This window comes from Equus asinus, chromosome 12 (genome assembly GCF_041296235.1).
Source record: "Equus asinus isolate D_3611 breed Donkey chromosome 12, EquAss-T2T_v2, whole genome shotgun sequence".
In the NCBI taxonomy this organism is placed as follows: domain Eukaryota; kingdom Metazoa; phylum Chordata; class Mammalia; order Perissodactyla; family Equidae; genus Equus; species Equus asinus.
In genome coordinates this window covers 50181538-50194286 of record NC_091801.1, presented here as the reverse complement: position 1 = coordinate 50194286, position 12749 = coordinate 50181538, and the positions used below count along the sequence as shown (strand labels likewise).

General features: G+C 33.5%; 1 protein-coding gene across 5 annotated transcripts in view; it reads left to right on the top strand.

Annotated features, from left to right (window-relative positions):
- The window catches only part of RRM2B (ribonucleotide reductase regulatory TP53 inducible subunit M2B), a 39145-nt gene extending 26696 nt beyond the window's left edge, over positions 1-12449 (top strand). For all 5 annotated transcript variants that reach the window (XM_070481426.1, XM_014828529.3, XM_014828675.3 and 2 more), the window contains 3 exons: positions 3107-3211; positions 4605-4718; positions 8469-12449. In XM_070481426.1, coding sequence (XP_070337527.1) covers positions 3107-3211; positions 4605-4718; positions 8469-8621 — 372 coding nt within the window. In that variant the 3' untranslated portion in view covers positions 8622-12449. The remainder of the gene's footprint in view (positions 1-3106; positions 3212-4604; positions 4719-8468) is intronic.
- Positions 12450-12749: the final 300 nt, after the last annotated feature.

The following is a 12749-nucleotide window of genomic DNA, read 5'->3' as shown; positions in this document are numbered from 1 at the left end:
ATGAATGAATGTATTACCTATTTGACTATTCTATAATTAGAAATTAGGTTTTTTCCAGGTTGTTTGTTTAATTGTTTTGCTATAATGCAAAATGGATATAAACTTTGTCCCAATTTCATATTATTTTCCTGAGCTATATTCCCTAGAAGTAGAATTACTAGGTTTTAAGGTATGAACATTTTTAAAGATCATTCACACTTGTTTGCAGATTTCTTCCTAGAAATTTTATAGCAATTTGCAGCCCCATCTAGCAATATGTGAACATATCTTTTCTTCCCATACCCCCACCAGAATTTGGATTTATGTGTTAAATATATGACAAATTTGATAGGGGTAATGGTATCTCATTACTGGTTTTATTTGCATTTGTTTGATTATTACTTAGATTGAACCTTTTTTTCATAATGGTATTAGTCATTTGGTTCTTTTTCCTATATTTACCTATTCTTGTCTTTTGCCTTTATTTCTGTTGGTAAATATTCCTAGTACACAGTGACTGAGCTCTTTCAATAAGTATTTGTTTATTGAATTTGTTATGTTTATTGCATGAATATAGTATAAAATATGAACTTTGCTGTATTTATTGCAAATATGTTCCCAGTTTATCCTTTGCTTTTTAATTTTATTTGCTCTTTTAACATACAAAAGCCTGAAATTTATGTGATCCACTTCCAGAGATAAGTTAAATAATCACACATATTTTCTTCTTGGCTTTTTAACATTTAACTCTAATACAATTGAAATTTGTTTAGTATAAGTATAGAGCTCAGTATGAATATAGTATAGTATAGGATAAGTTAGAATTTAACTTAATTTTATTTCATCTAGTCTTGGGAAGTTTTTCCAATTCTATTTGTTAAGTAATACTTCTCCATTGACTTGTGATGCCTTCTCTATTTATTAAGGTCTTAAGTCACTAAAATATGTTTCAGGACTATCTTTTATTTTTCATTAAACTACCTGTCAAATTTCATGCCATAACAAACTATTTTAATTACTGTAGTTTTTGATGTTTTGATAATTAGTGGGATAAATGTCATAACTTTCCTATTAAAAGTGTTCTTATAAGATTCTGCCTATCTCTTCTTCCAGATTCTTTTTTTAATTGAAGTATATTTGATTTTAAATATTATATAAATTTAAGATGTGCAACATGTTAGTTTGATTTATATATAATAAATATATATAGTGGTTTGATTGCCCTTGTGATAATTAGCACCTCTATCATGTTATATAATTATCCTTTCTTTTTGGTAGTTGGACTAATTAAGTTCTAGTCTTAGATTAAATTTTTAACTAAGAATAATTCCATTGGGATTTTGATTGGAATTGCTTTAAACCTCAAAATTAATTTTATTCACTTATTGATTTAGCAATACGAGTGCCTACCTTTGATTGACTCATCTCTATAATAGGTAGCTAGCTGTCAGTTCTAATCGACACTTTCTTTAACACCTTCCAGCAGTTTATTTGAAACTCGGCCTTTGGCAATTTGAAATATCCTCTTGAGTCAAGTCTGGGGAAAATGTTTCACTAGTAAATCTTCTAAGATTAACTATTCAGAGAGATTTTTTTCTGATGGTTTCTTCTAGGAATGACAGCTTAACTAGGTGGGTAATCCTTGGACTACAACCTTTGATTTGAGTCTTTTTTTTTTTTATGAGGAAGATTTGCCCTGAGCTAACATCTATTGCCAATTGCCAATCTTCCTCTTTTTTTGCTTAAGGAAGATCAGCTCTGAGCTACCGTCTATGGCAGTCTTCCTCTATTTTGTATGTGGGTCCCCACCACAGTCTGGCTTACGTGGTTTAGGTCTGCGCCTGGATCCGAACCCATGAACCCGGGCTGCCAAAGCAGAGCATGCCAAACTTAACCACTATACCACGGGGCTGGCCCCTGAGTTGAGTCCCAGTCTTTCAATTGTCTTTGGGTTTTTGTTGATTTATTTTTTAAAACCTAAGCAAACTCTGATTTGTAATCTTTTAAAGTGTTCGTTTCTTCCTCCTCCTCCCCACTTGGTGGCTTACAAAATTATTTCTTTTTCTTTGCAGTTTAGAAATGTTAATTGACTCTGCCTTGGTGTCAGTCTCTAACTGTTAATTTTGTTTGGAACTCCATCATCTTTGTATATCTCTGGCCTCTTTCTCTTTTTTGTTTTGACTTTTTGAAATTTTGTTCTGTTGTTGTCAGCTTTATACCATCTGTTCTGGGTTTTGGGATCCTGATTATTATAGGTTGAATCTCCAAGCTCTGTTCTCCAATTATTTAAGATTCTATGCCATTTCTTGTATTTGCATAACCATTCTGTTCTCAAGATAGTTCACAAATTTATTTTCTTTGGTTGAGTTATCTGTAACGTCATTTCTGCTTTATACAGCTTCAAATGATACTCTTAATTCTTCAGTTTCTATTTTCTTGTACTGAATTCATTTTATCTTTAGCCATTTTTATTTAATATAAATGTTATCTTTTTGAAATCTCTTTGAGTTTCCCCTGTTCTTTAAATGCTTAGTATTATTTTTTAATCATTTCTTAAATTTTTTAGATGTTAAAAATGAATGAATTTTCATTTTGGCTCTTCTTTGTTTTCTTTTCTAAAATGCTTTTGCTTGCAGATTTTTTGTTTTTGTTAATCTTTCATGTTGATGAACTAAGATTTGCTGGCACTGAAACTTTCATTATAGGTTATTATACTTGGCATTTTTTTATATAGACTTTATTTTTTTATTTTATTTTTTGGGGGATGGGGCTTGAGGCATTTTTATTTACATACCAAAAGTCAGGGTGACTTTATTAGTACAGAAGATTTGGGAATATACATCCAAGGGAATTGACACTGGGTTATATCTTAAGAGCAAGATTTTAAGCCTGGGTGGAGCCACCACCAGATTTATTTTTTTTTTTTTCCTTTATGATAGTTTACATATAATTGGCATTTTAATGAGATTTGAAGGAAAGAAGTTCCTGGCCCTATTCATCCCTCTTCTGTCTTTCAGAAGTTCCATGTTGCATTCCTACAACCTATTTTATAGAATGCCTAACACATCACTGTGTGAAAATGGCTGATTAGATGTTCTTTGACAATGGTATTTTTCTTCTATTTTAGGGGCTTCACTGTGACTTTGCTTGCCTGATGTTTCAGTACTTAGTAAATAAGCCTTCGGAAGAAAGGGTCAGGGAGATCATTGTTAATGCTGTTGAAATTGAGCAGGTAAGCAGGGAAGTTTATGTGATTAGCACATCTCTTTCTCTAACATTTGTACATTGTATTAGGTTGACTCATATGAAGTGCCAGTTCGTAGGTCAAAACAAATATCAGCAATTTTACATGGTTGACCTGACAGTACCAATAGATGATGTATTGCAATTATTATGTCAGTTTATAATTTGGTTTATAAGTAAGAAGTATATATTAAGATTTTATGTATACTAAATTCTGTTTCAGGACTATTGTTCCTGTCTCATCGATCTGTCAAATTTCATGCCATAACAAACTATTTTAATTATTTTAGCTTTATATTTTAGATTTTTAGCTACTGGAGGGCAGTAATGGTTTCTTGTTTGTTTTGTATTCTCAAAAACCTAACGGAATCTAGCTTGAAGTGTGCACCAAATGTTTATAGAATGAATAAATAAATATGTTAGTGAATAGTAAACTTAATTTATAGCATATAAAGATCTCTGACTAGAAAGATCTTCATGCTCCACTTAGAATATGTTTTTATCATTTGAAAGAACTGCAGTCATGCAGACAGAGATATGTTCTGAGAAACGTGTCATTAGGCGATTTTGTTGTTGTGTAAATGTCATAGAGTGTACTTACACAAACCTAGATGGTAGAGCCTACTTCCCACCTGGGCTTTATGGTACTAATCTTATGGGACTACTGTCATATATGCAGTCTGTCGTTGGCCAAAATGTCATTATGTGTTACATGATTGTAGTTTAAAAGTAAAATAAATGTTTTTAACTTTTTTTTTAATACTGCACAATTTAGCAACCATTGTTTTCATAATGGGAGGGGAAAAGGCATAAAATGCATTTTAGTATCTTTAATCGTTTTGAGAACTAAATCCAAACAGTTAATGTGTTTTTATTTTTCCTCTATTAACGCTTTACCACTGTCTTTCAATATAGTTGGAGTTCATTTTATCTCCCAAAGCTCCAATCCATTTTTATTTCTTTTTCATTTTATTTGTTAATTGAGTTTTTTCTCTTTCCTAATTCCCTTCCATATTCATGTTCCTCACAGTGATTATCTTTGGATTTTCTAGATATTTCAGAACCAAGTATCTTGTTTTTCTATTGAAAAAGCATATGAATTCAGGTCCTACATGTGCTCCTTTTTAAAATACCAGTAATTTGGCAGTTTCCATTTATTTTGGCCATCTGAGAATGTGAAATAATGTGAATAGTAATACTCCCAAACATTTTTCAACAAATGGACATTGCCAGAGTGAAAGGATTTGTCCTAGTGTACTTTCCTTGAACAAGATCACTGACTTAGAAGATTAATAAAAGTAAAACCTCCTTTTTATTTGGAAAATACCTACTTATGTATTGTTCTGTCTTTATACTTTATTCTGTTTTTCTTTATATGTCAGGAGTTTTTAACAGAAGCCTTGCCAGTTGACCTCATTGGAATGAATTGTGTTTTGATGAAACAGTATATTGAATTTGTAGCTGACAGATTACTTGTGGAACTTGGATTCTCAAAGGTAAGGTGTTTAATAATGTATTACTACAGGCTAAAATGTTATAGTTGAGGCCACTAAAATATTTCACTGAAAGCGTTTGTAACATACTAGGCTACTTTTAAAATGTCCATGACAGAGCCTTGTTTTGCGTGAACAAATTGGTTTTGCAAAATCCTTTGAAACTTAAAATGAAATTCATAATAGAAGTAGGAAGCTGATAAATTTTGGAACTAATAAGCTCAATAAATTACTTTGTAATAATTGAAGGTATTTATTTAATAGGATTATCTCTAAGTAATTGAATTTAACATGTGTGTATATGTTTAACCTCATATCAATCCCTATGTGTCTATGTTCTAATTTTTGGGTTAATTCTTTTAAGTAGGAAATAGTTATTAGGAAGACATTAGCTGTCATAATTTGACTCTTTGAACTCAGTTGTCTTTGAATTATTTCTGTCATTTTCTTTATCAGAGATAATGTATCTGAATTTCGTAAAGCGGTGTGCTTTTCACATGAGTTAACAGATGGAGGCTGCAGCCAGGCTACCTGGCTGTGAATCCCGGTTGCACCACTTTCCAGCCGTGTGATTGTAGGCAAGTTGTTTAACCTCCATCTCAGCTTCCTCATCCCTAAAATGGAGATAATGATAATACTTACCTCAAAGTATTATTGATGAATTGGTATACTTAAAGAACTTAAAATAGTGTCAGACATACAGTAAATGCGCTTTAAGTGGTCATGTTGTATTCGACATAAGTGGAACATTCACAGAATTTTACTGTGTACTATCCCATGGCAATTAAAAATGTATAGATTTTGATTTCTTAGCGAGGAAATGTAAGTTTAAATTGTGTTTCATGAGAAGCCTTATGAAATCCATGATGCTGGGGTAATCATTGCCTTTCTTGGTAATGCATTTATATTCTGATACCCACAGAAATACAGTAATGAAAGAGTCAGATGGGGCAAAGGTTTTTTGTAAGATAAACTACTTATATTTTATTATTTTAATTGCAAGATCCTCTCTATGTTTACTGATAATTAATGAGAGAAATCAAGGTTATAACTGTATTAATATGATCTCTTATGTTTATAAGCTGTGTAGTAAAAAAAAATTGTATTTGTTCCTAAATTATACCAATATGTTTGTTAGAGGAAAATTAATTTGCTTACTTATGCCTTGAAGTGAACTCACTGTCCTTTACCCACGGTCATATCCTCTCACCCACACAACCATGTTCTCCCACTTATTGGAAAATTATGAACCCCTGGGTCTAGTTTTCCCTTTGGGAACTTGCTAACTCTAGGTATATAAAGCATGCTTCCTAGAGAAGAAAATCTAAACATAGTATAAAACATCACTTTTCCAAAGTTCTTCAAAATATCTAGGTAAATTCTAAAAAGCAGAAGTTATATAGACCTCTTAGATTTTAAATTTGAAATTAACGGTAAAAGATTGCCCAGAAGTTCCATTATTTAGAAATTGAAAAGATACCCTTTAAAGTGAGATTGAGAATGAAAATATAAACTAGTAGAAAATATAAACTAAATGACAATAAGACTACTGTACATTAAAACTTGTAGAATGCAGCCAAACGGATCTTGAGAGGACTATGTATAGCCTTGAATGTGTATATTAAGAAAATAAGATACTTTCAAATACATGAACTAAACTTTGAACTCAAGGAACTAGAAAGAGAACTATTCTTATAATTGTAGTTTTTGGTGAAATAAGAGATTATTTAAATTAAGAAACAGTTGTCGTGTATGCAGAATTCTGAATAGGAGCCACATTAATGATGTTTTCCACTTTTAGTTTAGGATTAGTCCATAAATATTGAGTACTTCTATGTGTCAAAAATAAGCCACTTAATTTAGCCTGGTCTTAGTTGCTATGTCCATGCTATGAATGATTTGGATTAAAGTTTTTTGGAAGGCCCCCAGTTTTAAAATCCAGTGAATTTATGACTATTGGTCCACTTTTCTTTCCACTATACCTTGCTGTGTGTGATAGCTCAAATTTTCATTTCTTCCTAAACACACTGTTTCTGGCAGGCAGTTTCACAGAGCTCCACAACTCAACCACGTATGTCATCTGAGCTTTTATTAAAATATACGTATATTTTATAAAGTATATATATATATATAACATATATACATGATGTAAATCACAGAGCATGCAACTCACCTATAAAATGTCCAATTAATGGTTTTTAGTATATTCACAGAGTTGTACAACTATAACAGCAATCTGTTTTAGAACATTCTTATCACCCCACAAACTCTGTACCCATTAGCAATCAGTCACTTTCCTTTCTTTCCCCCATCCAGACTTTAGCCCTAGGCACCACTAATCTAATTTCTGTCTCTTTATATTTACCTATTCTGTATATCCCATTACATATAAATATAATCGTACAGTGTATGGTCTTTTGTGGCTGGATTCTTTCCTTAGAATAATGTTTTCAAGGTTCATTCATGTTGTAGCATGTATCAGTACTTTATTCCTTTTTATGGCCAGATAATATTTCATTGTATGGCTATACCAAATTTTATTTATCCATTTATTGGTTGATGACATTTGGATTTTTTTCCACTTCTTGGCTATTATGAATTATGTTGCTATGAACATTCATGTATAAGTTTTGTGTGGACATATGTTTTCATTTCTCTTGGATATATAGCTAGAAGTGAAATTGCTGGGTCATATAGTAACTCTGTTTTTTAATCATTAGAGGAACTACCAGACTGTTTTCTAAAGCAGCTGTACCATTTTGCATTAACAGCAGCAGTGTATGAGGGTTCCAGTTTCTCCACATCCTCACCAACGCTTGTTATGTCTTTTTTGTTACAGCAGTCCTAGTGGGTGTGAAATGGTATCTCATTATGGTCTTGATTTGCATTTCCCTAACGGATAATGACTTTAAGCATCTTTTCATGTGTTTATCAGCCTCTTGTCTTTAAAGAAATCTCTATTTGTCTATTCATATTCTTTGCCCATTTTTAATTGGATTATCTGAATCTATTCTTGTCTATGGTGTTTCTAATTCCTGCTGGAATACTCCTAAATTCAAAAATCCTCTTTTATTGCCCTCATGAATCATTGAAATGTCTCATAGTTTCCATCAAGCTGTATCTCCAAGTCTGCTTCTTAAGTTCAGAAGCAGTAAAAGAGCTTCTTGTCGACATATGTACCACTTTTTGTTTGAGACATCTATGAATAGTGCTTATTTTATTTGGAGTCAATATGGATGGCATTTATTCTGTCTTCCCTCATCATGGTCCCTTAACATCAATTTGCTGATTATCTATTCTCTTATGAACTAAAAAACGTATTTAGGTCCACAGGACATTGTTGGTAATTTAATATTTTGTAGTATCGTGTGCATGTGACTGACTAACGGTAATAATACCTGAGAAAAATGCCTATCATATCTATGGTGTGTTGGATCTCTCAAGCTGTGAAAATATTTTAATTTGGTTGGTATTAAATCTTTCATTTCCTGAAATAGTCTTTTTTTTTTTCTTTCTACTTCTTAGAATACCAGAAATGCTAGTATAGTTTCCTGAGGAAGTTAGTAGGTAATCTCAGTCATCTTAAAATTTATCTGCCTCGAGTGTCTCCAGGACCTTAGGGAACAGTGTGATCCTATAGGTGACTAGACGGGTGTTGGGAGACCTGAGCCCTGTTTTAGTTATCTGTTGCTCTTCTTCTGGGGTATAATTTGACTTCTTCAGAATGTCTAATAACATTTCTTTTCTTTTCAGGTTTTTCAGGCAGAAAATCCCTTTGATTTTATGGAAAACATTTCTTTAGAAGGGAAAACAAATTTCTTTGAGAAACGAGTTTCAGAGTATCAGCGTTTTGCAGTTATGGCGGAAACCACAGATCATGTCTTCACCTTGGATGCGGATTTTTAAAACCTTCCCATATCTAAACCTGTCATTGGTAAATAGCAGTCTATTTTTCTCTGCTTTTTTTTAAAAAAAACTTTATCTCCTTCAGGGAATAGGAGTTTGCTCAAAAGGAATCCAAAACCAAATTTCAATCAAGTTGAATTTTTATAAATACACTCTAATTTTCCTGTTTAACAACCAGAATGTGACCTAAATGCTTTTGTTTTGTCACTAAGATATAAGATGGCATAATGTAGGGGGCCGGCCCAGTGGCGTAGTGGTTAAGTTCACATGCTCCGCTTCAGTGGCCCAGGGTTCACAGATTCGGATCCTGGGTGCGGACCTAGCGCCACTCATCAAGCCGTGCTGTGGTGGCATCCCACATAAAATAGAGGAAGATGGGCACAGATGTTAGTTCAGCGACAATCTTCCTCAAGCAAAAAGAGCAAGATTGGCAACAGATGTTAGCTCAGAGCCAATCTTCCTCAAAAAAAAAAATTTTTTTTGAATTGCATTATGTAGTGATTAAGAGCATGAAGTAAGGGGTCAGATAGGAGTTTGAGATACTGTCCTTACTACTTTGTGTCACCCTTGGCAAGTCAGTTAAACTCTCTAAACCTCAGTATACTTATCTTTAAAATGAATGTAACAGTAGTTCCTAAATTCATGAGAGTTAAGGCACAAAATAAGTGCTTGGCCAGTACTGCCACCACCATCACCATCACTACTATGACTACTTATTAATACTTTAAGTTGCAGTGATATTGTGATAAAATGCTCCCATCTCCTCAAAGTAATTTGGATTCTAAGTCCTAAGATCTAGGGTTAAATCTTTGTATTTTTAATGTGTAGGGAAGAATATAAAGATTTCCTAAAAAAGATTATAATTCTCTTTAACTTGAGAATAACTTCTTTGAATTCCTCCGTATGTAGTAAAGGAAGTTTACTTGTTAGTTGCTTTGGGCAGGTTACTTATGGAGTGGAATCCAGGAGGTGATCATGGTAGTTGACCTTGTAAGCAAAAGGATTCTGCTCCATCAGAAATTAAAAGGGTAACTATTGCCAGATGTTGTCCTGGAGTGTTTAAAAACCAGGATAAATGAGCTAGAATGGCATTTCCCAAAGAGTAGTCCAAGAGCTGTTAGCCCCTGTAGATATTTTGTGGGAAGAAAAGGGATTCTGTGGTCAGATGAGTTTGGGAAATACTATATGGTCCATTCATCTTTAGGATGTACAGTCAGTACATCAAAGACTGCGAAATTCTGCAGTACGTAAACATTTTCCCCCTGTGTAGTCCAGACTTACTTAACACAGATCCGTTTTTCACCTGTCAACATCTCACTTAACTAGTGTTCCTCAGAACATAGTTTGGAAAAAGCTCCCGCAGAACGTTTTATACGTAGAACGGCTGTGGACTAAGCCAGGGAGAAGCTGGTTAGGATTATTCATCCATTTCAAATTTATGCCAAGCTGAGTAATGCACCTGTGATTGACCTTAGCTGTTTTTCTTTAATATTCTTAAAGCTCTTTTATGCCATTATGAGAAATAGAATTCTTTTCAGGGACCTATGCGTGCTGCACATAGCAGATGGTGAGGGACATGGAGGTCTCTGCGGAGGAGATTGAGGAAAAGCCGGGGGCCGAAGCCTCTGAGAAGTCTGCCCTCTTTATCGTTAGGAAGTGACAAGAGGTAGCCTGAGCCCCAGCAAGCAGGGGGGTTGCCCATTCACAACAAACTACTGCATAAAATTCTGGAAGCTAAAAATTAGAAATTTTCTCTTTGCATAAATTTTTGCTCCATTCATACCACAACTATTTAACTGATTAAAACTGGGAGTTCTCAAGTGAACGCAAAAGGAGCAGGCAATAACTTTATTTTTTAGAGAGAATATCAGAAACTTGAGATATTTTTGCCTATGATAATACCCATTTATTTGTTCAGTGCTTCATAGTTTGCAAAGTGTTTTTACATCACCTCATTTGATCTCCCAACCACCGTATGAGCTTGACAGAGCAGCTAGTGTTGGAATTTTACTGATGGAGAGAGTGAGGCTGAGAGAAATTAAATGACTTGGCCAAGATCTGCTCATTATCGCCACAATGTAATTTTTTTTTCTTAGAGCTTATCATATTTTTGTGTTTAGTCCTTTGCCATCCATCTTGATTTGATTTTGCCTATTTCCCCATTAAAGTATCACATACTTTAATTAAGGTGTGGTATCTTATCATCTATGTTAATTAAAGTATCAAAGTATCATAAACATTTTAACTATATTCAGGTAATAGGTTCAAAGATATTTATCTCCTGCCATGCAAAAACTTAACATTAAAATCAATAATGTCTGTAATGACATCAGAATGAAAGAAGAACAGTTTTACAGTCCATATTTCCATCGTTTTGAATCCAAGTCTTTCTCAGAGGTAATGACAGGTGCCTTAATAGGAAGCTTATTTATAGCAGCAATAAACCTACCTGTATTGAGATGAAGAAGTTTTAATACCAAAATACTGGATTTTTAATGCACTGGATTATTCTATTCGATGTTCTAAACACTTTTCCAGACCTCTAGGTTGCATTTTTATTTATTATGTTTAGGATTTTGATTCTTAGTTCTTAAGGAATCAAGAAGTTGTAGAATATCTTTTTAATATTATCTTGCAGATAAAGAAAAAAACACAGAGTATGTTTACAACCTTTTTTTTAACAGCGCATGTATTTAAATCATTGGTATGGTAAACTTAAGTTCATTCTTTAGGAATCTAAAAACTTGTAGTGCTAGGTTAGATTGCATTTGTTTGAACTGTCTCATTGTGGTGCGTAGAATCATGGCTTGGAAGGACTTGGGAAGACACTTTGACCCAGTGCTTTCAGACAGGGCTGTTTTGCTGTCCAATTATATACGATAATACACAATTATTCTTACAACATAAGCTTATCCCAGTAATGTCTTGATATATGAGATTTTTACAGTTGTCTCATTTTGGAACATCCATATTTTTCTCCTTCTTTGGCCATTTTATTTTTCATTTGTTCATGAAAAAGATGATTGAGAAAACATAGCAGCTTGCATATTTAAAAAATATTATTTAGTATTTAGAATTTTTCATTTTACATTTAAATATGCTAACATCATTGTCATAGAATTCCCAAATTGCATTTGTGCAGATTAAGCTGAGGGCTAAATGTCACTAACTGATTTTCAGCGATAAAGAAAGCTGCTGCTGCTCTGCCTGAAAGCCAGTTTAGTCCTGTGATCACGTATTATGCTTCCGAACTGAGTTGAGTGACTTGGTAGCCAGCTCAGGAAATCTTCCCCAGCAGAATCTGCGTGAGTGGCACAGAAGTGAAATCTGTGTATCTTTGTTTTAAATGGTCTGCTCCCTTTTAGACAGCTACAGCTTTGAAGGAAAATCTGGTATTCCTGAGGCCTTAGGAAGAAAGGATTTAAACCTTCAAATTTTGGGCTTAATTCTGTTAAAGAAAATATTGGTGAAAATGGAAGGCTGGAGAATGATTTTTTGTGTTTTGTACAGATAAAAATTTAACAATTCAGTCTTTTTCAGACTCAGTTCACAATGTTCTTAACTTAGGCATTTGACTCTGGTTTACAACTATGTCTTGATTTTTCCAAATAGCTGATCATGTAGCAAAGTTATTTGATATCTATTGTGTAAATAGAGAGCTTTACTAGGTGTGGTATACCTAAATATTTTTTGCTAAAATAAATTATGGTCAATTAAGCCAACCCTGCATATATAGAATTTGGAATTCCCCCCCCCCCCAAAGAAATGAGTTGTTTTGTTATGTTTTTGGTTTGATATGTTGAAATAAACTGTATCATAGCTACATCATTTTGTGTATGTCCTTTTTGGGTAAGAATGTTTCTTTATAAGTGCTCGGGCTTCCCTAATCAAGGAATGTATGTATTTTCTTTTTGTGTGTACAGGGAAATACATGTTGGTATTACTTTGCTCACCTGTTCCCCTACCACTGCTCTTTGACCTAAGAAGAACTCTCCAGTTGTCTCACTCATCTACTTTCTCTCAATCCATGAGCCTTTCTTCATGTCTCTTTGTATCCAGCTGAGATTCTATAATCCATCATATTACTGGTAGTAACATTCTTTATCGATACCCTGAACTCTGTTCTTC